The sequence below is a fragment of the Prionailurus bengalensis genome, chromosome E2, assembly GCF_016509475.1.
Source record: "Prionailurus bengalensis isolate Pbe53 chromosome E2, Fcat_Pben_1.1_paternal_pri, whole genome shotgun sequence".
In the NCBI taxonomy this organism is placed as follows: domain Eukaryota; kingdom Metazoa; phylum Chordata; class Mammalia; order Carnivora; family Felidae; genus Prionailurus; species Prionailurus bengalensis.
This window is the reverse complement of record NC_057352.1, coordinates 51129345-51156406: the sequence shown is the minus strand read 5'-3', so window position 1 is coordinate 51156406 and position 27062 is coordinate 51129345. Positions and strand designations below refer to the sequence as shown.

At 38.3% G+C, this 27062-nt stretch overlaps 1 protein-coding gene across 1 annotated transcript in view; it reads right to left on the bottom strand.

The window, feature by feature from the left end:
• CNTNAP4 (contactin associated protein family member 4) overlaps positions 1-27062 on the bottom strand; it is a 253985-nt gene that overhangs the window by 41416 nt on the left and 185507 nt on the right. The window contains exons 13-15 of the mRNA XM_043599720.1: positions 25108-25305; positions 20472-20628; positions 15712-15839 (exon numbers count right to left, since the gene is read on the bottom strand). Of these exons, the coding sequence (XP_043455655.1) occupies positions 15712-15839; positions 20472-20628; positions 25108-25305 (483 nt within the window). The remainder of the gene's footprint in view (positions 1-15711; positions 15840-20471; positions 20629-25107; positions 25306-27062) is intronic.

Here is a 27062-nt window from a genome sequence, read left to right as displayed (position 1 = left end):
TTTTTTAAGGCACTGTGTTTTTACTTATAAAAGCAAAAGGCATATGACACACTAACCCTACCTTTCTTTCTTGCCCCACTTTATTGAGGTATAATTGTCATGTAAAGAGCTGTACGTATTTAATGTACACAACTCGATAAGTTTGGTAACACTACCTTTCTTAAAAGTAAATAAACTGAAGTGAAATACAGAAATGCCAAGGCAAGGGATAATTTACTAGTCAAACGGATCTTTCTGGAGGTAAGAGTCATTTCAAAAGCTGGAAGTATAATTTCTTGCATTTGAGTTTTTATTTGGAGGTAATTGTAGCTTCTTGTGCGGTTGTAAGAGATAACACAGAAAGATTCTGTGCATCCATTAGCTAGATTTTCCCCAACGCTAACATCTTGCAAAACCGTAGTGTATCAAAACCGGGATATTCACACTGATAGCAGTCAAGATGCAGGACATCTGCTTCATGGCAAGTAGCCTCCAATGCTTCTCTTTTATAGACACACTCATTTCCCTCCTGCCCTCACTCTTCTGTAGCCCTCTTACAACCCCTATTCTCTATTGTCATCCGAAGAATGTTCCATAAATGGAAGGTAGGTAGCCTTTGAGACTGACATATTTTTCACTCAGATTTCTCTCTGAAGATACACCAAGTTGGTGTGCGAATCAATAGTTCATTCCTTTTTATTGCTGAACAGTATTCCACGTACAGATGTACCAAAATTTGTTTAACTATTCTCCTGTTGAAAGACATCTGGATTGTTTCTAGTTTTCAGCTATTACAATCAAAGCCGCTATGAATATCCATGTAAGAGTTTTTGTACGAACATAAATTCTCAGTTCTCTGGGATAAGTGCTATCCCTGAGTCATAGGAGAGTTGCGTGTTTTACTTTTTATGAAACTGCCACAGTCCTTTCCAGAGTGGCTGTATTATTTACATCCCCGCCAGCAATGTGTAAGCGAGCTGGTTTTCCACATCCTAGTCAGAATTCTGTATCATTATTTTTATAGCCATTTTGAAGGGTGTGTAGTGACATCTCATCGTGGTTTTGATATGCATTTGCCCAAGGGCTAATGATTTTGAGTATCCTTTCATGTGCTAATTGCCATCTGTAGCCCTTTGGTGAAATCTCTTTTACCCATTATATCCCTGGCTTGCTGAGGGCCACCTTCACTCTTGGCCTTTCCTCTGTGCACAGGTGGGAAGAGAGAACCCTCTGATGTCTCTTCCTCTTTGTATAAAAACACAAGACCAGGGGCGCCTGGGTGGCTCAGTCGGTTAAGCGTCCGACTTCGGCTCAGGTCACCATCTGGCGGTCCGTGAGTTCGAGCCCCGTGTCAGGCTCTGTGCTGACAGTTCAGAGCCTGGAGCCTGTTTCAGATTCTGTGTCTCCCACTCTCTCTGACCCTCCCCTGTTCATGCTCTGTCTCTCTCTGTCTCAAAAGTAAATAAACGTTAAGAAAAAAACAACAAAAAACCACAAGACCAATCAAATTAGGGCCCCAGCCTTATGACCTCATTTAACTTAAATTACCTCTTTTTTAAAAATGTTTATTTATTTTTGAGACAGAGAGAGACAGAACATGAATAGGGGAGGGTCAGAGAGAGAGGGAGACACAGAATCTGAAGCAGGTTCCAGGCTCTGAGCTGTCAGCACAGAGCCCGACGCAGGGCTCAAACTCACGGACCCTGAGATCATGACCTGAGCTGAAGTCGGACGCTTAACGGATGGAGCCACCCAGGCGCCCCTTAAATTACCTCTTTAAAGACCCTACCAGTTAACACAGTTACAATGGGGTTAGGGCTTCAACATATAAGCTTTGGGGGTGGGGAAACAATTCAGTCCATAACATCCCTATTTTAATTGCATTGTTTCTTTTTATTTCCACTGTTGATTTCCCAGGGTTCTTTATATATTCTAGATACTAGTCCTTTGTCAATTCTCAGCCCTCATCTTACTTAACCTTAATCTATCAACAACAATTAACGTAGTTGATTATTCTCCCCTCCTTGAAACATTTTCTTCACTTGGCTCCAGAACACCAACACTCTTGCCTTTCTCATTAGTGTTGTAATACTGTTTCTTTCTTTCTTCCTCCTCCCCTCTTCAACCTACTAATGTCTGAATGCCTCCAATCCCTATTAATATTGGAATGCCCACTTATCCATCCACAATAACTCCTGCTGGCCCATCTCATGGCTTTAAATATGCTGATGGCTTACAACTACATATCTGAAGCCTGGAACTCTCAAACTAACAACCCCACATTCTATCTGAACATGTCAACTCAACTTTAATATGTTCAAAAACTGAGTTGTTTACATTCTTCTGCAACTCCTTGACCCCAGCAGCAATATTTTCTATCTTGGGAAATGCCAGTTCTGTGCCTCTAATTGACTATTAGACCAAGCACCTTGGTGTCATTCTTGATGCTTTTGCAACCTACATCAATCCATCAGCAAACTGTATTGCTTCTCCTTTTGAATTAGTCCCATACTACAACTATTGTCATTGTGCCCATGGCCCAAACCACTATGACTCCTCAGCTGGGTTGGTGATATGGTCTTATAAATGGCCTCCTTGCTTTCACTGCCCCTGTTAAATCTCATTAAAATGTAAGTTAGATCACATCAAGCCTCTACTCAAAATTGTCTAATGTTTTCCAATTGCATTCAAGTTGAAAAAATTAAACCTTTCAAAACCCTCCATGATCTGACCACCTGATCTTCGAATGTCTTCTGCCATTCTCTTCGCTCACTCTGCTCCAGATGTTTTTTTTTTTTCAACGTTTATTTATTTTTGCGACAGAGAGAGACAGAGCATGAACGGGGGAGGGGCAGAGAGAGAGGGAGACACAGCATCGGAAACAGGCTCCAGGCTCTGAGCCATCAGCCCAGAGCCCGACGCGGGGCTCGAACTCCCGGACCGCGAGATCGTGACCTGGCTGAAGTCGGACGCTTAACCGACTGCGCCACCCAGGCGCCCCTGCTCCAGATGTTTTAATCATCTTGCTGTTCCATGAGCATATCGGCTACATCCCCATCTCTACGTGGCTACTCTGGCTTTTTCCTCTGTCTCAGAGTACTGTTTCACAGATATACACATGCCGTGCTCCCTTATTTCCTTCAGACTTTTATTCAAATGCCACCTTCTTAGTGGGCATTTTATGACCATGCTGTTTAAAATTTCCAATCCCACACCACCCTGCCTCAACTACGTTGTCTTCACAACACATCTTATTAGCATCTATCATACCATATATTTTACTTTGTTATTGTCTATCATCCTCCAAGAGAACTCAAGCCCCCAAAATGCAGATACTTTTATCTATTCTGTTCACTGTGTGCATGCTCTCTCTCTCTCTCTCTCTCTCTCTCTCTCTCTCTCTCTCTCTCTCTTTCAGGATGTGGAGAAGGCATAGTATAATGTATGGGCTCAGTAAATATTTGTTGAATGAAACGATAAGATTTCCTTTGTCAAAGTAGCAATAAGAAAGCTTACTGTACTTATCTCAGTAAATACACTCAAATTCTTTGGTAGACAAGTAGAACGAGGGAGGGAAAGAGGGGAACAGAAGAGAGAGTGAAAGAAGAAGAGGAAAAGGAGGAAGGGGTAAAAAAAAAGGGAGAAGAAACATGAGGAAAATTAAATAAAGAGAACCTAAGGAAAGAAAATAAAAATATAAAAATTAAAAAGAATTTCCTATTGGTAGAGGATTATCAGACATAGTAGAGCTTGCAAAATTATATGATTATCTGTTAAAACAGAATTGATCCTCACTCTCCTTAATGGTTTATACGTAGTCTGCCAAATGGAACAAAACTCTGTCGAATGGAAGAGAAATTAACCAAATCACTAGTCAATATCTTTCTCAAGTCTATGAATGTAACTTCTGCAAAGTTATTTATTGCCTACATGCACCTTTGATTATTTAATGCATTTTGGGCAGCTGTGATTTCTCAGACAGCTGAACAAGTCAATGCAGACAAAATGAAAAAAACAATTTCAATGACAAGAATTTCTTAGAATAAGAAACTTAGAACAATCTTTTTTAACTATGCTTAAGTTTTGGTGGTTCCTTGATTGACATAAAATTTCAACACAATGGATTAACTGAGAAGAAGTACATTGAGTCAAATAGTTAGAAACACTCAAATGCCAGAGTTAAAAAACTACCTTGTTCAGATTAATGAACTGAGAGCAGAAATTTAGATCATGTTTGCAACACCAAACAGTTTAAAAAATACACACTTTCTATAGTTTACCATATGATATTCAACTTGAGGGAGAATTAATGCCAAAGTGTAACACTGAGACGCATCCTTGTTAAGTTACTGACCTTGAGGACAGAATATTAAAGTATTTGGTCAGAAAAAGCCAATCCTCTAGAAGGTGAAAAAATAAGTTTGGCTTCAGAATACAGCAAGATTCAATACCAGAAGACAAAGAAGCACTCCCCACAAATTTCTGAGAGAAAGAAAACGTATCCAGCCTAATTTTTTGTGTGTTAAAGCAATAGGCAGACATTCTCATATTTGAAAGAAATCTGAGAATAAAGCATGCACAAACCCTTTTGAGGAACAATAAAAGTAAAAGCCTACTTTGTAATGAAATATCAGCCAAAAGCTATCTGGAAAAGGTGTGGAAGGACAGGATGACTGCATGTCTCAGCGCAGACAAAAGTAGGATAATATGTACAAATGGTGAGTCACAAAGTGCAACCCACTAAAATGTTACATCAGTTTCTAAAAAGTTGAAGGGGTGACTGAGTGGCTCAGGTGGTTAAGTGTCCGACTCGTTATCTCAGCTCGGGTCATGATCTCATGGTTTCATGAGTTCGAGTCCCACATTGGGCTTTGCACTGACAGTGTGGAGCCTGACTGGGATTCTCGCTCTCTCTCCTCTCTCTCTATGCCCCTGCCTCACTGACACTGTGTGTGTGTGTGTGTGTGTGTGTGTGTCTCTCAAAATAAATAAATAAACATTAGAAAAATTAAGAAAGATAAATAAATAAAAAGTTCAAATGTAGGGTTACCTTATACCCCAGAAGTTCTATTCCTAGAAATATACTCAAGATAAGTTAAAACATGTATCCAGGAAAAACCTCATACATGGATGTTCATGTATAGCATTATTTATAATAGCCAAAAAGTGGAACCAAGCCACACATCTGTCAACCGATTAATGGGTAAACAAAATGTCATCTGTCCATACAATGGAACATTATCTGGTCATAAATATTAATGAAGTGTTGATACACAGTACAACATGGATAAGCCTTGACAATATCATGCTAAGTGAAAACAGCAAGTCACGAAGACCACATACTCTTGTGTTTGCATCTAAATGTTGTTGACTAGGGTTGGAGTCAGCGCAGGAGGGAAACAGGGACTGTCTGATCAGTGGGTACAGGTTTCTTTTCGGGGTGATGAAAATGTTCCAAAATTGGTTGGGTTGTGGTGATGGCTGCATAACTCTATAATGTACCGAAATGATCAAATATACTAAAATATGATCAGACTGTACGCTTTAAATGGGTGAATTGTAGGGCATGTGAATTATTTCTCACTAAAGCTGTTACCAAAAAAATAATATAAAGTTAAACTTGCAAAGTTTATTTTAGAGTTCTGAGGCAACAAATATTCCCAAGCACGTGCATACTCAAGAAATGCAACACTCAAGAGTCTTTCTGGAGGAAAACAGAAAACATCAGCTACCTGACAATGCAGTCCAAGAAGAAACAAATCAAAATAAAAAACCATTCAAGAATAGAGAGGCTCTGATGATAGATTAGCAGTTAGCATTAAGAAATAAACAACTATACAAATAACAGCAAAATTAGCAAAAAGGAGAGGTGGGGGAGAAAAAGAAGAGGAGAGGACAAATGAGTTACTTTTCCCATTTTTCACAATAGATCAATACTGTATAAAATTTAAAAATGAGTTTAACATAAAGCCTAGGGACTCTGTAATGTTTTAAATTTTCATAATCTTTTTTTAAGGTTTAGTGGGATCATTCAAGTTGAACATATATTTATGAGATATATAAATAATGTAAAGCAATTCCCTTGGCTTCAATTTGGTTTTCTTCTTTCTCTGTCGATTTCCATTAATAAAGTTTTGCAAACTTATTTCTCAATCTCTGTTTCTATTTTTCTGTCTAGAGTAGTGCTTCTCTCAACATGAGAAGGTTTTGCCCCCAGGGGACATCTGAAAATTTCTGGAGACATATTTGGTTGTCACAATTAGGGGAAAAGTGCTACTAGTGGATTGAGACCAGGGATACTGCTACATGTTCAGCAATACACAGGACAGCCCCCAATCATAACAGCCCCAATGTTGGGATTGCCAAAGTTGGGAAACCCTGCTCTGGGAATATCTAGCAATGTCTGGAATAATATTCACTGATGTGAATCATTATTTCTGAGCTGTGTGAATCTTGGTTATTAGTATACCCTTTTCTTTGACATTTATACATTTCTGTATACCTTAAAATTTTATAATGCCTATATCAATTAAGTCACTAATATTTAATATTAAAACTATAAATAAAGGTATGCATGTATATAAAATTATCACAAGAGGTATTATTACAGTCTTGAGAATTATCAGGATTCCTGGTCTCAGAAAAGGGGAAATCTTTTGAAAGCATGAGAGAGAATGTTCCCTCACATTTGTGAAGCTGCTTGAGCATTAATTACCAGTGAGTAATATAAGTCATCTCAAAAGAACAGAAAACAAACAAAATGGACAAAGTACTGTTTTCTCCAACAAGTAGAAAGTATTTCAGTTTTACAAAGGTGCTGGATTATTAGAAGAGTAAAAATCAAAATTATTAATATTAAGTAAAATCATATATTCATTTGAAAGCACTTTCACTGCCCAAGTCCAAGTGTATTGATGAAAGATGGTTCAGATGAAACTAGATACTCCATGTACTATGTGATTTTTCAATTGGAATACATCTTTCAATAAAAGCTGAACTCTTTTCATTCAAAGTATATATTTGCACATCATTTAATTGCGGATACATCAAAACCTTATTCCTGTCTCTTTCAAATAATTCAAGGTTATAGGTTTCTTGAGCCATATATGATGGATCTTTCTCATTCTTTCACAAACTGCTATTTATTGATTATCTTTCATGTAACAGGTAATGGACTAGGTGCCAGGAACACAATAATAAACGAGCAATGGATCTGCTCTTGAGAGGCTCAAAAATAATTAAAAGCCAGTATGAAAATATATCTCTGTAATTTGTTCAATATTCTTTGAAAGTATAAGGCCAAGTCCTCTAGAGACCTACTGAAGTCTTCACTGAGTGTAGAAAGTTTCAGTAAATGTTTCGCTTGGGGAGATTTTGCAGATGAAGGAAAGGAAATGAAAAGGCAGTGAAGCCAGATGCCATCAGAGGTCCATGAGTTTTCCCTCTGCCACAGGACCTGCAGAAGTAGGGAAAGGTCTCTGTAGATGTCCTCCTGACCTGTGTGTCAATACTGGATATCCACTCTTTCTCTTTAGCATTTGGGGAGAGTTCTGAAGACAGTGTAAGCACAGTGGGCATGCTCTCCAGTTAATTTTTCTGCATGCCAAAGTTGAGGGATTACCAGTCAAGAAGACTTTGGATGGAACCTCAAAATGAGGATGTTCCCACTGCTTCTGGGAGAAAGGAAAGTATACGAGTAAGCCCTCTGACTAATTACAACTTATTAACCAGTAAGCCCAGATGTTTTCCCATAATTCTTTCCTTTGACTCTTTTGCTTCTACAGTTAATAAAAGTTAGAAACATGTTCAGCAGGATTCTATGAGTGTCCTAGAGGACAACCGTGTTACTAAAACCTTGGCTGTTTTATGAATTTATTTCTGGTATTTTTTTAAATTGAAGTACAGTTGACATACAGTGTTACATTAGTTTCAGGAGTATGACAGAGATTCGACAACCGTATATGTTATGCTGTGTTCACCACAAGTGTAGCTACCATCTGTCGCCATGCAACACTCCTACAATACCATTGACTATATTCCCTATTCCGTCCCTTTTATTCCCTGGATTTATTCATTCCATAATTAGAACTCTGGTCCTCCAAATCCCCTTTACCCATTTCACCCATCGCCCACCTCTGCCCCTCTGGCAACCACGATTTTGTTCCCTGTATTTATGGGTCTGCTTCTGTTTTGTTTTGTTTTGGTTTTTAGATTCCACATACGAGTGAAATCATATGGTATTTGTCTATCTCGGGCTGACTTATTTCACTTGGCACAATACCCTCTAGGTCCATCCATGTTGTCGCAAGTGGCAAGATCTCATCTTTTTCATGGCTGATATATATACACTTAATAGATATATTAATAAGATATAGATTAATAAGATATAGATTAATTAATTAATAAGATATAGATTAATAAGATATAGACTTAATAGATATATTAATAAGATATATAATACTTAATATATACTGCTTCTTCCTTATCCCTTCATCTACTGATGGACATGTAAGCTGCTTCTATATCTTGCCTATTGTAAATAATGCTACAATAAACATAGGGATGCATATATCTTTTCAAATTACTGTTTTCATTTTCTTTAGGCAAATGCCCAGCAGCAGAATTCCTGGATCAAATGGTAACTCTATTTTTAATGTTTTGAGGAGCCTCAATACTGTTGTACACAGGTTGCACCAATGTACATTCCCACCAACGGTGTACAAGAGTTCAATGAACACTCGTTCAGTGAACAAGAGTTCCTGGCCAACACTTGTTATTTCTTATCTTTTTGATACTAGCAATTCTGACAAGTATAAGGTGATATCTCATTGTGTTTTGATTTTCGTTTCCCTGATGATTAGTGATATTGAGCATCTTTTCACATGTCTGTTGACCATCCTTACGTCTTCTTTAGGAAAATGCCTATTCCAGTCCTCTGCTCATTTTAATTGGATTATGTGTTGAGTTGTGGAAGATTATTATATACTTTGGATATTACCCCTTATCAAATATATCATCTGCAAATATCTTCTCCCATTCAGTATCTTGCCTTTTTGTTTTGTTAATGGTTTTCTTTGCTGTACAAAAGCTTTTTATTTTAGTTTATTTTTGCTTTCGTTTCCCTTACCTGGGGAGACATAGCTAGAAAAATGTTTCTAAAGCTGATGTCCAAGAGATTACTGCCTATGTTTTGTTTAAGGAGTTTTATAGTTTCAGTTCTCACATTCAGGCCTTTAATCCACTTTGAGTTTATTTTGTATATGGTGTAAGAAAGTGGTCAGGTTTCATTCTTTTGCATGTAGCTGTCCAGTTTCCCCAGCACCATTTGTTGAAGGGGTTGTCTTTTCTCCATTGTATATTCTTGCCTCCTTTCTTGTAGATTAAGTGTGGATATACCTTTGTAGTATACTTGAAATCTGGGAGTGTGACACCTCCCACTTTGTTCTTCTTTCTCAAGATTGGTTTGGCTACTCAGGGTCTTTTGTGGTTTCATACAACTTTTAGAATTATTCTAGTTCTGTGAAAAATACTATTGGTATTATAATAGGGATTGCACTGAATCTGTATATTGCTTTGGTAATATGGAGATTTTAATTATATTGATCCTTCCAATCCATGAGCATGGTATATATTTTCATTTGTTTGTGTTATCAATTTTTTTCATCAATGTCTTCTAGTTTTACGGTATTCTTTAGATAAACCAATTTTTAAATTAAGCAGTTATCATCCTTGGTTAAAAAAAAATGTACCATTCTGGTGAGTGATGTTGATAAGAGAGGTTATCTATGTGTGTGGGCAGGGGATATAAAGCAATCTCCATACTTGCCTTTCAATTTTGTTATAAACCTAAAACTTCTCTTTAAAAAAGAGCATTTAGTTCATACTAACATTTAGTCTTTTTTTTTTTGAGGGCTTTTTTTTTTTGGAGTCAGATGTATTGAAGGATAATTTACATGAATAAAAATGACCCTTTATTTGTGTAACAATCTTGATAGATGCATAAAGCCATGAAACCACCACCACACTCAAGATGTAGAACATGTCCTTAATCTGTTCCCCTTTGCAGAATTCCTCTCACCTTGAAGCTGTTGGCAAGTGAAATCCTGTTTTTGTTCCCATGGTTTTGCCTTTTCCAAAATACCTTAGACACTGAATCATCCAGCACATATTTTAAGTAAGACTCTTTTACTTAGCATAAAGATTCATTCACGTTACTGTATGTATCAATACTCCATTTCTTTTTAATGTTCAGTAGAATTCCGTTGTATAGAGTGGCTACACCACAGTAAAATGGGAACCTTATTCATTCACTTGTTGATGGACATTTGGGTGGGTTCCAGTTTTAGGAGACTATGAATAGAGCCAGTATAAACCTTTACATACAGGTTTTTTTTATGTCTCTTGTATATCTAAGAATGGAATTGCTGTATCATATGGTAAATGTGTGCTTAACCTATAAAAAAACAAAAACAAAAACAAAAACAAAAAAATCTGCCAAACTATCTTCCAAAGTGTCTGTAGCATTTTACATTTGCACCAGCAATGAGAGTTCCTGTTACTCTGAATCTTCACCAGAATTTGATATTGTCTGTTTTTTAAAAAATTTTATCAATTTTAACAGTTATATATTGATATCTCCTTATGGTATCATTTTACATTTTCCTAATGACTAAGGATATTGAGAATCTTTTTTTTATTATTATTTTACATTTACTTATTTTTGATAGAGAAAGAGCACAAGTGGGGCAGGGGCAGAGATAGAAGGAGACAGAATCCAAAGCAGGCTCCAGGCTCTGAACTGTCAGCACAGAGCCTGATGCAGGGCTCGAACTCACAAACCACAAGATCATCAGGACCTGAGTCGAAGGTAGACACGTAGGTGGACACTGAGCCACCCAGGCGCCCCTTGAAAATCTTTTTATGTGCTTTTTGAAATCTGTATATTTTCTCTGATAAATGTGCAAATCTTTTGCCCATGTCTTAATCTGAATATTTTTTATTATTGACCCGTGAGAGTAATGTTCTTTCTATATCCTGGACACTAGGCTTTATCGGGTATGTATTTTGTAAATATTTTCTCCCAGTTTGTGGCTTGTCTTTTCACTTTCTTAACAACGTCATTTTAAAAGTAGTTTTTAAATTCGATGAAATTTAATTTATCATTTTTAACAATTTTATGGATCAGGCATTTGGTGTTGTATTTAAGAAATCTATGCCTAACTTAAAGTCACTAAGATTTTTTCCTATATTTTCTTTTTTTTTTTTAATTTTTTTTTTTTTTAATTTATTTTTGGGACAGAGAGAGACAGAACATGAATGGGGGAGGGGCAGAGAGAGAGGGTGACACAGAATCGGAAACAGGCTCCAGGCTCCGAGCCATCAGCCCGGAGCCCGACGCGGGGCTCGAACTCACGGACCACGAGATCGTGACCTGGCTGAAGTCGGACGCTTAACCGACTGCGCCACCCAGGCGCCCCTCCTATATTTTCTTAAAGAAGGTTATAGGTTGTGGGTTCACATTTAAGTATATGATTAGTTTTGAGTTATTTTTTGTACACAGTTTGAAGAATGGGTTGAGATTTTTGTTTGTTTTTGTTTTTTTTCAAATGCATTGTAATTATTCCAGCACTGTCTTAAATTGGACTGTTCTTTCTCCATTGAGTTGCTCTGGCAGCTTTTTCTTTTTTTTTCTTTTTTTTATTTAAAAAAAAATTTTTTTTTCAACGTTTATTTATTTTGGGGACAGAGAGAGACAGAGCATGAACGGGGGAGGGGCAGAGAGAGAGGGAGACACAGAATCGGAAACAGGCTCCAGGCTCCGAGCCATCAGCCCGGAGCCCGACGCGGGGTTCGAACTCACGGACCGCGAGATCGTGACCTGGCTGAAGTCTGACGCTTAACCGACTGCGCCACCCAGGCGCCCCATCTGGCAGCTTTTTCAAAAATGAATTGAATGTATATATTCTGGGCTCTCTGTTCTGTTTTATCAATCTATTTCTCTATCTTGATGTCAATATCACATTGTCTTTAATTCTACAGTTTTGTAATGTGTCGTCTTAAAAAGTGTTAAGTCTCAAACTTGGTTTTTATTTTTCACAATGTTTTAGTTATTCTAGTTTCTTTGTGTTTTGGCACACAGTTTAGAATAAGCTTGCCAATTTCTATGAAGAGGAAAAAGAAAAGTACCTAATGGGTTTTGATTGGGATTGTAATGAACCTGTATATCAATTTTAGAAAAACTGACATCTTAACAATATCAAATCTTTCAATCCACAACTATTATAGCTCTCATTCCACAACTATTATATTTTTACTTAGTTCTTCTTTAATGATTTCTCATCAATGTTATGTAATTTTGTTACATTTATGCCAAAGAATTTAGTATTTTTGGTGCTACTATAAGAGGTATTTTAACATTTTAATTAACAGTTTTTATTAAGAAAATACAGAAATTTATTTTTGAATACTGACCTTGTATCCTGTGACCTTGCTAAACTCACTTTAAAAAAAGTTCTTACAGATTTCCTACCTAGAAATCCGTATCATTTATAAATGGAACATTTTATATCTTCCATTCTGATCTATATGCCTTGAATTCCTTTTCATATTGCATATGCTAGGACCAACAGTACGATATTGAATCGGACAGGTGATAGCAGACATCTTTGCCTTGATCCTGATCTCAGAGGGAAAGCATTTTAAGTCTTTGGCTATTCAATATGATATTAGCTGTCAGATCTTCATAGATGCCTTTAATTTTTTTTTTTCTTTTTTTGGAGAGAGAGTGCGGGCAGGGGAGGGGCAGAGGGAGAGAGAGAGAATCTTAAGCAGGCTCCATGCCCAGTGTGGAGCCTGGGCTCAATCTCACAAGAGATCAGGACGTGAGCCTAAATCAAGAGTCAGATGCTTAATGGCCTGAACCACCCAGGTGCCCCCATATATGCCTTTTAAAACACTGAGGATGTTCTCTTCAGTTCCTACTCTGCTTTTATCATAAATAGGATGTCAAATGCTTTTATCATAAATAGGATGCCATTTACTTTTCACATAAATCTTCAAGAAATTTATTTCCATATTCATAAATAAATTCGTAAGGACAATAGTATTTACTAAGTTTTGTGTCTGTAGCACAACTTTAAAGGCAGCTTTATCGTTCATACCTGTTGTGCTTTAAGACAAACACCTAACAATGTTACCTGTGCTTCTGGTATCAAACGACAATGGCAGCAGTCACGTGGAATTTCAGAACCACATACATTTAAAAAAATAATCAAAGAAGGACTTGGAAAAAGACAACCTCAATTAATTAGGGGCAAGCTCATATTTGGTATCAATAGGTCTCAGAGTCATTTTTGTTTCTTTGTCCTGCCTTCTCAAGGCTTCTGTCCTCTTTCCTAGAAAAACATAGCTAGATAGAAAACTTTCAACATCTCTCATGTGTGTGATAAAACCAAAATGTCTATTTTTTTATACTCATTTTTCCGTTGTTCTGTCAAAGAAAATCTAAAAGTCCCTTTGTCTCAGTGAAGGGTACTAGAATTCTTACTGTCACAGCAGCTTTACTTCGATCAGAAAGTCAGAGATCTTTCAACCTCCACTTTCACGCTTTCAGCCTCCACTCCCATCCAGATCATGCCGAATTTACCTCTTTCTCTGAGCCCCTTCCGTAAGTCCCATGCCAACAACTGCCTGGTTCAAGTCCTCATCATTTTTCCTTGTCTTACATCAAAGGTCACTTCGCTGGCCTTTAGATTTATAACTGGTCTTCATGTTTTCAATTGGATTGTGAAGATTAAGCTATTTCTCAGCCTTAAATTATTCAATATTCAGGTCCTACTGCCTTCAGGATAGTGTCTGCATACCTTTCTTCTGCTTATCAGGCCCAGTGTGCATGATTCCATATCTAGAAATCCCATATCTACCCAGTCTATCTCTACTGGGAAGAAAAATAAATGTGCCTAAGGCACTGCACCTTCGGGGGTGCAGATTTCCCATGTAGAGAAAGGGGGGGCATCCATTGTTCTGTAGCCATTGCTCTTCTGACTGAGAAAATAAGAACGAGTCCCCCAGGCAGAAAACAGTCCTGTGACGTTATGTGAGGATGAGCCTCAAGCCTAAAATAGATGTGTGAGAAGGCCAAGGAAACTCTCAATTACTATTTCATTTAAAAGTGAGAAATTATTTAGCAGGTCTCTAAATACTTAAATTGCTTGCAAATTCTTATACCTAATGTTTTTCCTCCCTCTGCAGCCCCACGGTCACAAAAGTTTAATGCTGTGGTTTCTCAACTTCAGTACTATTGACATTTTGGACCAGATCATTCCTTGTTGCAGATGGCTGTCTTGCACATTATAGGATATTTAGCAGTATTCCTGACCTCTCCCTCTAGATGCCAGTAGCACTCAAACCCCCAACAACTGTACCAGTCAAAAGTGTCTTCAGGTATTGCCAAATGTCCACCGAGGGGCAAACACTGCCTTGCATGGAAAACCTCTACTTTAAGTGAAAAGTGCAGTGTGTTTTAAGTTCATGGCAGAAAGTCTGTGCGAAAGAAGCCCTCAGCGCCAGTGGTAGTGACGTGAGTCAAAGCAGACACCTTCCCGGGGACTGTGGCAAATGATATAAGGGAGAGGGAGGAAGCCAGCCCAGGCCCCTGAAGGGTTAAGATGAGAGCCAGCAGGGAAAACTGTGTGTGAGGTATAGAACAATTTCTCTGCAGTCACAAAATCATCGTACTTCCCTGGATGCATCCTGAGTTTACAACCTCGTCTTTTTGCACCTAATTTTTCTCTCCATGAAATATCCTATGTCTTCTTCGTGTGATTGTGTGAGCCTACTGGCAGGACAGGAAGTAGAGATGCTTAAGATTGGGGATGGTAGGTATAATGGCAGACATTTTTTATAAGTATATATAAATTTTTATAGGCCAGTATCATTTTTGCTTTTTAACTAAGCAGCTTCTGCTGTGTATCTCCATAAATCCACTGCGTTGTTAGATCGTCTCTTCCTTTGTCGAGCCCCTAGAATAAAACTTTATTTTAGGGTATACTTTTAATGTGAATAAGTATTTTTCCCATTTCCGTTTTAAGTCCTGGAAATAACTAAAGGCACAAATAATTAATGCATCAGTCTCCACACGTATGGATACATATACTCATTTCAATCCCTGCTGAAAAGAAATATTTTCTGTGAAACTATATTTGAATTTTAAAATTCTGCTTTAGAGTGCGAATACATTGAATATACAAAACAGCGTGTCCCATTGATTTAGAGTTGGACACACACACTGGAAACAAAAATGAGATCAAAAGTTGAAATATGTTTGACCAAACTGGCATTTGATCCTATTGATGCTCTAATTTCACCACGGGCCCAACAGGAGAAAACTCACATACATTCTCCACACTTTTATGCAGCACTGAGGCTTTCCAATATAGATAACAGCAGGTAGAAATTTAGGAATGCTGGGATGTGTTTACCAACCAATCAAATTGAGATGCTTAGTGGTTTCTTTCTCTTGGGATCTGAACAAGCCCTGCTGTCACAGCCTTTGTTGCAGGGCTTTAAACTTTATGAGGGTACGTTCTTTGCTGACCTACTGAAAGAAAGACTTCCAACACTGCTCATGCGCTGTCACAAGAGAAGTCTGATTAATTATTCTATGACAGAAACATGAGTCCTCAGCGACATCGGTTTCCCCAGATATGTTTACAGCACAATGCCACCACTTACTGTCTCCCCGGCAGAGTAGAGGCCCCAGTTTATAAGCTGCTTCTGAGTGCGGTCGGCCCGTGTCTGTAACCACGATCTTCCTTACTGGCAGGTGTTCTTTATAAGAAAGGAATCCAGTGTCATTGGTCCTAAAAAACAGTAACAACAACAAAAATCCTTAAAATTACAATCTGTAATTATAAAATAAGCAATAATCCTCACTACCTTTCAAAGCCAAGGTATTCTGAGCTAAATCTGCACACACAAAAAAGCAAGGAAACAATTGCTCACTTAAGCATATGAAAATATGGCCACGTTTTCACGTCTCCTGCAGACTGACTATAGCTGGTGATTCTGAAATTCAGTTGAGCATTTTCTACCTTTTCAGTGGAATGGTTATGCCGAGATAATCATTTCATAATGTACAAAAGTATCAAATCACTACGTTGCATAATATAATATAATATAATATAATATAATATAATATAATATAATATATATTGTATATATTAATATAATATTGTATACCAATTATACAATATACTATTGTATAATTAATATACATATTAATGTAATATTGTATACCAATTATAATCCAATAGCAAAAAAGAATAGAAAACAAGTAAATTAATAAATAATTACATTTAGTATAATGACTGATATTGTGTTCTTAGTTCTAGCATTTTGTTATTTGTTGCTTATTTTTTCCCATAGGATTTCCTGTATTTCTGCACCCTCTTTCCTAAATCTCTTGGCTAACTACGTATTTCTTTGTATTCAATTTTATTTTTTACTCACTTTTGAGCTATATGTCTGTTTATAGTTTTTAATGTTTGCTTTACGGATCTTTACATGATGCGTCTTTAATTCATCCACTTTACTTAGATTTTATGTTATATTACTTAATATAAAATGTCAGAAGCTTACTACAGGATAATATTCTTAACTTCCCCCTACCCCCCACCACACACACACCTGCTCCTTGTGTTATTGCTGTAATATAGTTTAAATCTAGGTGTTATAAATGTTATAATAAAATTAAACAGTAAATTTTAATCTACTTTTTTAATTAAAAAAAAAGAACTTAAATGCTGGCTTTTATATTTCCTGACATAATCATGATTTCCAGTCTTCTTCGTTCCTTTCTGAAGATGAGTTTTTGTCTGGTATTATTTCTCTTCAGCCTGTAGCATTTCTGTTAGTATACTGTTACAGTGCAGTTGTGTTGGGAACAAATTCAGCATTTCCTTAATCTGAGAAGGACTTCATTTCACCTTCAGTTTTGAAATATCTATTTATTTAGTATAGAATTCTAGGTTGACATTGCTTTCTTTCTCAGCACATTAAAGAGATCATTCCATTGTCTTCTGACCTGTGCTTCTGATGAGGAGTCAGCCTTCACTGGTATCTCTCTGTTTTCCTGCATGGAATGCATTCCACCAGATCTGTCCAACCTGGCTGTTGCTTTTACAATATTTATCTTTATCATTTTTTTTAGCAGCAATTTGAACAATAAGCCAAGGTGTGTTCTTCTCTGTTTTTATTCTGCTTCAGATCTTCTGAGTTTCTGGAATCTGTACATTGATGTTGTATTAGTGATCTACCATGGCAGTACAAACTATCCTAAAACTTCACGACTTAAAACAACATTTATGATCTATGTTTCCGTGTGTCAAGAATCTGGGCAGAGCTCAACAGGAGAGTCTGGCTCCGAGTCCCCCGCCCAGCTGCAACGAGAGTGTTGGCAAGGACTACCGCCATCACAGTGCTTGACAGGGGAAGGATCCGCTTCCAAGCTCACTCGTGTGGTTCGTCGTTGGCAGTAGTCTGCTCCTTGCCAGCGGATGGACTGAGGGCCCTGGCTCTTCACTGGTGTCGGTTGATGGTCACCTTCAATTCCTTGCCATATGAGCCTCTCCCCAGGACAGCTCATGACACGGCAGATTGCCTCATCAAAACAGGAGTCGCAGAGAGAGTTGCAAGGAAATCAGAAATCATAGTCTTTTGTGACTCCATCTCAGAAGTGACTCTCCTCCCTTTGATCATATTCTATTTATTTAAAGCAAGTCACAAGGTCCAAGTGAAATGCCACTGAAATGTCCCTAGAGCTCGTTCAGTTTTCCAGGGGTAGCTCTCTGCTTGATTCCCAGAAACCTCCCCTGTGCATATGCGGTTCAAGGGCAGTCGGGGCACTGAGGGGAGTTGACAGAGTGAACTCTGCCCAGGTAGTTTTCTTCTTTCTGGGATTTCCACTCCCTCCTCAATTTTTAGTCATTTTGGCAGCCCTAAACTCTGTCCTCTGATACCTGGAGCCGAAAAAATCTAGTATTCCCTTGGAGTCCTAACCACCTCATGGCACGTGGTTTGGTGAGTGCCCTCATGCAAAAAAGCATATAAACATCTATCTCACCCACTTGAATTCCTTCTTTCAAGGGTCAACGTCCCCCAACCTTGGTAGTTTCTGCCTACATTTGGCTGCTCTCCACCTTCTTCAACTAGGTGCTTTTCTAAATATATTTCCAGAGATTATAAATGTGTCTAAGGAAGGTTAGCTCCATGCAAGCTACTTTACCAGGAGCAGAATTTAATACGAGAAATTTTAAAATCTTATTTTTAAAAATGGCTTTTTTTGAGCGAGAGAGAAAGAGAGCACACGGGGTGGGGAGGGGCAGATGGAGAGGGAGAGAGAGAGAATCTTCAGTAGCCCCCACACCCAGCACGGAGCCCAACGTGGGGCTCGATCCCACAACCCTGAGATCATGACCTGAACCGAAATCGAGTTGGACATGTGACAGACTGAACCACACCAGGTGCCCCTAAAAATTATTTTGATGAATAATATGTTACAGAGGCATTGGAGAAATTTGGTGATTAGGTTAGGTATTTTTCCTGGTAAGCACTGCTATTAACATTTTATTTGCCCTTTAAGACACACTATTATTGTGTAGGCATTTTGTGTGTGTGTGTGTGTGGGTGGGTGGGTGTGTGCGTGTGTGTGAAGGCAGTGAGGAAAAGAGTGCCCTCCACAGGAGGTAGATATTCTGAAAAACTGGAGTTTGAGCAAGAAAGACAATACTCTATGAAACATGTAACACTAAAAATATAATCGTGACTCCATGCAGAAACCTCCTTTTAGAGTATTCTAAAACAATCTTTTTTTAAATATAATGTAGCCTTGATGTTTGCCAAATAAATACACAGAGTATTCCATAATTCAAAACGTGAGCTCAATTAACAACAGATTACTGAAATTAATGTAGATTCTGTAACCAAATCAATCCCATTTACAGCCAAATTGACTATTAGTACTTTTAAAAATAATTCTTGGGGTACCTGGTTAGCTCAGTTAGTTGAGCCTCCGAGTTCAGCTCAGGTCATGGTATCACGGGTTCATGGGTTCGAGCCCCACATCAGGCTCTGTGCTGACAGCTGAGAGCCTGGAGCCTGCTTCGGATTCTGTGCCTCCCTCCCTCTCCGCCCCTCTCCCACTCGCACTCTCTCTGACAAAAATAAATAAGCGTTAAAAAAAATTTTTTTAGATAATTTTTATGTACAGATCCAGGTGCTTAGTGATGTAAGATATACATATGGAATGCTGAAATGCGAATAGGAAAATTTAAAAACCTTTCACTTCACAAATAAATAAAACCAATGTATATTTCAACTCTAGTCTCAAATATACTAAATATCTTTTCAAAATTTTCTTTTTTTTTTTTTTTTTTTTAATTTTTATTTTCAACGTTTATTTATTTTTGGGACAGAGAGAGACAGAGCATGAACGGGGGAGGGGCAGAAAGAGAGGGAGACACAGAATCGGAAACAGGCTCCAGGCTCTGAGCCATCAGCCCAGAGCCCGACGCGGGGCTCGAACTCACGGACCGCGAGATCGTGACCTGGCTGAAGTCGGACGCTTAACCGACTACGCCACCCAGGCGCCCCTCTTTTCAAAATTTTCAAAGGCAAACATACACATAAGGCTTCTCTTCTACTTAAAACAATATTTCAGCCTTAGTTTTCAAATCCCTAAGTGTTTTAGATTTCCTTTTTTGAGGTATGATAAGTAGACTATTAGTTCTTTGTGGCATGGTTTGTCCTTAAAAAAAAACTAAAGAGCTACATGTTCAAATAACTGTGAGACTTTCTAAGTTTACATGTTTAAAGGTTTTAGAGGTAGATTGTTGAAGAACTGTGCTTCAGTAATTAATGTCTATAAATATATTGTGAAAATAATAGAATTCTTAACCACATTCAATTTTAAAAAGAATGATAACTGACTTACAATGAACAGGAAACATGAAACAGATGTCTCTATTTCATCCTATTATAAAAATAAAATGTAATGATTTGTGGTCCATTTCCAAAAAACTCAAATAAAAAGATACTGGTCTTCACATTTAGGATTCAAACTGATTGTAACACATTTCGTCAAAACATACCTTTATGTAATTTCTTCACTGTACTAATTTGTTCAGTATCTGCCTCGCTCTGCTGTATGTTCTGAGTGATTCATTTTTAACAATAAACTTTATATCGGGGTGTCTGGGTGGCTCAGTCGATTAAGCGTCCGACTTCGGCTCAGGTCATGATCTCACGGTTCGTGAGTTTGACCCCTGCCTCGGGCTCTGCGCTGACAGCTCAGAACCTGGAGCCTGCTTTGGATTTTGTCTCTCCCTCCCTCTCTCTCTTTCTCTGGCCCTCCTCCTCCCTCTCTCTCTTTTTCTCTCCCTCAAAAATAAATAAACATTAAATAAAAACAACTTTATTTTGCATAAGGAAATCACCATTCATTCCGGTCAGCGTCACAGTTGCAGTAATACTGAGAATCAATGCAGTTCCCTTCTAATCCACAAGTACACTTCTGAGGATCAGGCAAAGAACCTCCCCAGTACGTCTGTGTTTCATTGGTTCTTCCAACCCACCAACTCAGAGGGCGTCCATCTGAAAGATAAATGCGAGAAATGTGACATCAGCTCTAGACCCCACAGCCTTCCAGGCCAGTCCATTCCCTTCCTTCCCAAATCAGTCAAAAGACTGAAGGCAGGAAAAGGCTGGTCTGATGTAATGATATTCCAAAGACTGCTACTGATGGCATTTCCTTAAGAAAGCTTTTAAAAAATATATTTTATTATTTAAGCTTAAATGGTCAATATATTTTTCTTTAAGTAGAAAAGAAACCAGTAGTTCCTTTTTAATTCAGACATGACATTTAAAAATGTTTTGAGAGGAGTTCACATATGTAAGTTCTTTAAAAATAATTTCTGAAACAAGAAGGCATCAAAATATAAGCCACAGTAATTATGATATCAGAAGCAAAATTGATTTGAGATCATGAAATGCCCATTAAAACACTATAGAATGTTATGGAAAGTCAGCGATTGATCTCAATACATTTATTCAACTAAAAACACATGAGCTGTTTATTTACATTAGGCATTGTATGGCACCCCTTCCTTATGATTTAGGATCTATTTGGAAGTTTGTGGGCTTTTTTCTTCCATTTAATGGCTTGGCTATTTATTTGGAGACTACAGAAATAACAATGAAAGATCTTTATGCCTGAAGCAAACGCTACACTCAAAAACAAAGTTTCCCTTAGCCAAGTGCATTGCTTTCTATGATGAATGTTCAGCTTCCAGCTCCTTCTTAGAGTTACGACTAAACATGATGCCAAAGAACTAGCACAAAGAATAGACAGAACATTCAGGTGAGGAATGCAGGCAATCTGTCTTAGCAAAAAACAATAGGTAGTGAGGAAAAATCATAGTCATTTGAGAATCAGGGCATGAGAAGAATGTGACATCAAATCAGTCAGCTCCTCAAAGTTGTTAGATCATTTTTCTGTTGACTTTCAAAACTTTTAAGTTACTGCCATGAGCCCTATTGAAAATACGGACTTATACTAATTTCTCCCTCATTTACAAATGTCAATGCTCATAACAACTTACCATTTGATTAAACCTCTACTAATGCTGATAACCTCTCTCCCAGTGTTCCTTTCCATACCAGCACATACCATGCCAAAAAACCCAAGCGAACTGGAAGTTTGTGTTATGGATAAAGACATTAAAATCAAGGTTTTTCATTTTTTTTAATTGCATGATGAACTTAACCATCTTGAAACATTTAATAGGTATATTCCAATATACCGCTTAAACATTATGTGTTCATAGATTAAAAAGAACATAAATTATTCCTAAATATTGAATAATATTTTCACCAATCTTCCTTGAAACCACTGAATATTTTAAAGTACCAAGGACATGCGGTTCCCTTTAAGACTTTTTCAAGTGTCCTGAAGAATTTAAATAAGCATAGGAAAGAATGAAGAAAGTCATGAGAAATTTTCTAAGTTAAAAATTAAAATTATAAAATATCAGTGATCATGGTAGGACATTCCCCTTCCCATAGTTAAAATCCCAAATGACCTGAGTATCCACATTGATCATCTTTGCAATGTGCTGAGTCATAGCTCCACAGCTTGCAGAAAATTTATTTTCATACACATCCCACTTTATTCGTTCACAGTTATGGCACCATTATTACTTGAAACTGCTCTACCTTTAAGATCTGAAACTGTAAACTTAACTTGTCTGACAGCACCTTCCTGTTCTTCCCCGTGTATTTCTTATTGTGAACTTAAACTCCAAATTGTTCTATTTTCCTTTTTTTATGTTTATATATTTATTTATTTGAGAGAAAGAGAGAGAGAATTTGTGGGGGAGGGGCAGAGAGAGAGAGGGAATGAGACAAATACTCCGAAGCAGGCTCTGTTTTGATTAGCGCAGAGCCCGAGGTGGGGCTCCAACCCACGAAGGGTGAGATCATGACCTGAGCTGACTGTCAGTTGCCCAACCAACTGAGCCACCCAGGCGCCCCTGTTCTCTCTATTTTCAAACTCAAGTTCATTCCATATGAGTTCTTGGGTGATGGACCTAACGAAAATCTGTGTATGTAACAAGCATCATCACCCTTTGTTCTACAGCTTTTTCTTTACTAGTGGCTCTCAAGACTGGCTGAAACACCCAGATGCATGGGCACCATTGGCCATGAAGGGAGGGGTTCCTTCACACTCTATACTGTGCTCTTTACTTTGGGTGGTGCTTGCTCGCCAACCCCTTGGGGATTTTGTTTTCTGTTTCTTCCAGAGTTTGGCTGATTTGTGACTTTGATGCTTATCTTCCCTTTTGTCTTTCTTTTCTAGTTAGGCAACTCAGTTCATTTTGTTGCATCTCATTCATTTATCCTTCCATAAATAAGGTTCTCATTCTTCTTAGATTAGACTTCCATATTTGCTTATCTATGTTTTTAGATTCTAAGCATCAATGAACAATCAGTTGCATACTAAACTGCTACGTGAACTATAACCATGATGCACCAGAGAGCTGAAATGAGAGAAGCTCACTTCAGGCACTTTGTACGTGCTGTGCTATGTCATCCAATTATTGCCACGCCCTGTGAGGTTGGTACCACTGGCCCCATGTCATAGAAGAGAAAGATTCATCTATCCAAGCTCTATACCTAATCAACAAGAGCCCTGGAATTTGAACCCACATCTCTCCCTGCCTTTAAGTCTTATGCTCTTTACACCGTAATTATCTGATGGTCATTCACAAATGGGATTGAGGTTTCAGGGCGGGTAAGATGTGAGAGGAGACCAGCAAGATGGGAAGGGTTGGTGGGGGTAAATGGCCAAACGAGGACATTCTGAAATAGAGGAAGGAGAAAAAGGAGGAGAGGTGTGAAGCCAGTCACAAGGGAAAGAAGAATCTGGTTGTATTACGTGGGTGGACAGTAAGTAGAAGAGCTGCTTAACTAGAAGCAACAAGTTCAAATGTCATCCCGAGAGTTCAGAATCTTGGGGCACCTGGGTGGCTCAGTCAGTGAAGCATCCGATTCTTGATTTCCACTCAGGTCACGATCTCACGGTTTTGGAGTTTGAGCCCCAACTGGGCCTCTGTGCTGACTCTGCAGAGCCTGTTTGGGATTCTCTCTCTCTCTCTCTCTCTCTCTCTCTCTCTCTGTCCCTCCCCAGCTCCCAGCTTGCATTCTTTCCGTCTCTCTCAAAATAAATAAATGAACTTAACAAAAAAGGGTTCAAATCTTTCTGCTTGACCCATATGACATATGACATTCACATATGAAATGCATGTCTTTTAAAATTGTTGTCATGGTATTCAGACCTCTCTTAAGATAACAAACAGGGGTAAACACGCGCCAAGTAGCTTTATTGTGCAGATGTCTCAGAATCTTTCTAATTTCTAAAGAAGAATATACCTCAATATTACTCCTAGAAAACAGTGTCTTAGGGAATGGTATGAATCAGACAAGAGTCTGTTTTGGACGGACAGCAAAGAGGAAGGCCTGGAGCTTAGTTAAGTAGAAAAGCGTCATGAGGGGCGCCTGGGTGGCTCAGTCGGTTGAGCGTCCGACTTCGCTCAGGTCACGATCTCACAGTCCGTGAGTTCGAGCCCCACATCAGGCTCTGTGCTGACAGCTCAGAGCCTGGAGCCTGCTTCAGATTCTGTGTCTCCCTCTCTCTCTGGCCCTCCCACCATTCATGCTCTGTCTCTCTCTGTCTCAAAAATAAATAAATGTTAAAAAAAATTAAAAAAAAAAAAAAAGAAAAGCGTCATGACTGAAGTCGTGTTTCTTAAAGCTTAATTCCCTTCAAAAAGATTAAATTCTAGATTACACATTGGGTGATGAGAAGATATGAGGGATGCCTACGGGAGGCCAGATGGAAAGCGCCTGCAGTAAATTCCAGCATTGCGCCAGCACTGGGTGGTGGGGCCCAAGATACCGTCACATAATGAGATGTTCTAATGGGAAAACAAAACCAAACACAGAACTGAAGAGCAGACTGGTTATTAAAAGTAGAATAAAGGAAAGAGTTAAAAGATGGTTTTCTGATTTCCGATTTAAACTGCTGAATAAACTGTTTTCAGCAGCCTATCCTAATTTTCAATTTTACCCAGAGGCTAGCTGCCAACAATCCATGAAAAAAGAGTCGCACAGAATAGTCACTTTGAGAAAAGTGAGTCATATTTTCATTAACTCTCTTCCTGATAAAACAAACAGTATGTGTCACCTGCCCTTTCTAAAGGATAGACACTGAGCATTCATTGAGGATCAGAATGAAGCTCCTTTCTGTAGAGTTATCTGACTGAGGCCAGGAAGAGACTCCGAAGGCAATCGAGGTTTTGAACAAAGCTCAGAGTAAATTGACCTTGTTCTTTCTTCGGGCAAAAGCATTGCTGTGACTTCCAGACTGTGACATGTTTGCTAAGTATACAGGGGGCAGACACGCTCCGTGGCCGAATGCCACCACCACCACGGCGTGATTCAAATCCTCGGGAGCTGGTTAAGTAAAGCGACGGTGCCATGTGCACAGAGGGACAGGTGCCTCAGTTTCCTTACCTTGTTTATTGGCAAGCCGTGACTTCTTGCAGTAGTAGGTAAGCTCCTGCTCACAGTGGTCCGCAAGGTTAATTGTGGCCTGGAGCTGCTCCATGCTGGCCACATACTCGAAAAACCCAGCATATGGGTTCTCTGGGTTAGTGTTTCTGACTCTTGTTAGGTCAGAGCCATTGTGCTGTATGACGGTCCATGCAGTTTCTTGTATGCGGAAATGGGGAAGAAAGAGAGGAGACCATCACTAGTCTGCAAAAGTTAAAATAAATAAAGAAAATCAAAATCACCTTTTATCTGAGTCAAGTTTTTCTAGTCATCAAACCTCTCTGAGGTTTCAACACAAATGGGTTCTTAAAATATTTAAATTATAGTAAAGTGACTCTTTTCCCTGAAGTTTATACGACTGCCATGCATTTGCCATGATTTTTATTTTACGTGGCCATATAATTTAACCAGAAAATGTTTATGGTGAAAAATATTAAGAAAACTAATTATTAAAATTTGCGACACGTTTCATTTCATTGAATCCAATATTCTATTTTTTAAAGATGCATCATGATTTTACTTAAAAAAACAAAAGAAAAAGCTGCCTATTATAACTATAAAACATTGTTGATTATTGATACACCCTGAATTCAGGGATGCTACGATGTGAAAAAAGGTGTATCTGTGAATTTCTGAAATATTTTAAATTATATGATATAAGCGATGATTTTTCTACTCTTAAAAATTCCCTTTACCATTCCCTTTACCAGCAAAGAAAGGTCAGATTTTTATGGGCTATATATATCTCTCTCTTCAGACAACATTTAATTATGAGTGCCCATCCTTTTCTTTTTAAATCGAATTTTAAATATTCATTTTGGTATTGTGTGATGTGCATAGTTATGGAATACAATAGGACATTACTTCCTTGAGCTGAACACACCTGATACAGCATCAGCAACTCAACTAAAATAAAAAATAAAATATCTTTGAGTCCTTGCTAGAGCAATCCCTATCGACACTTGAATGTCTGTAAACATTACCATCACAATGATTACCAAAATTATGAAATGAAATAAAAATCCTACAATGTTTGTAATGGAAGGTAGGCATATTGTATCTAGCCTTCAACCTTCCCAGAAATTGACTTCGCATTATATTTACGGTGATAGATGCAGGCACAAGAACAGATTAATCAAAAGTCCTCTGATTTAATAGGTAAGAAACAGATTGGAAGTTGTCAAAACTCTGCTATCTATGTGACGTTAAGCCACATAACTCTTCTGTATTACAGAGGACTATTCCAAATTGGAGGAAACAGTAGGTAGAATTTCCTCCCCTCTCTTTAGCTAATGCATTCACATGGATCGACAACCAAAACAAGATAAGAGATTTCACTCCCATGCCTCACCAGGTCACCAGAGTTTTGAATAGAAAGGTCTGTCTGCTAAATAAGACGGGAGGCAGCTGTGACAGTCTTATTGCCTTCTATGTGTGAGTGCATCACTATTTTTCTTGGAAACAATGGCCGTTACTTTTATTTCTGCTTTGCATTTCTCCTCACCATTCAGCTTTATCAGTAAATTAATTTCCTTAAAGAGGACATGATATAAAAGCTAAGGAAATTAATTATGGATGGCCAGACTGTGACATAGTATAGACCGTCAGGATATTTGAGTTGCAGATCTGGAAGAGATGTGCCCTTAAGAAAGTCAGGTAAAATCTGAGCCTCCATTTCCAAATTTAGAAAATAAACTGGCAGAATATAGGACAATATCATAGGTCTGAAATTCTATGATTTTAGCCAACCCAACCTTCGCTATTAGAGGTTTGTGATTATTGGAGCGCTTGGGTGGTTCAGTCGGTTAAGCGTCTGACTCTTGGTCCGGCACAAGTCAGGACCTCACGGTTTGTGGGATCGAGCCCCGCCTCGGCCTGCTTGGGATTTTCTCTCTCCCTCTCTCCCTGCCCCTCCT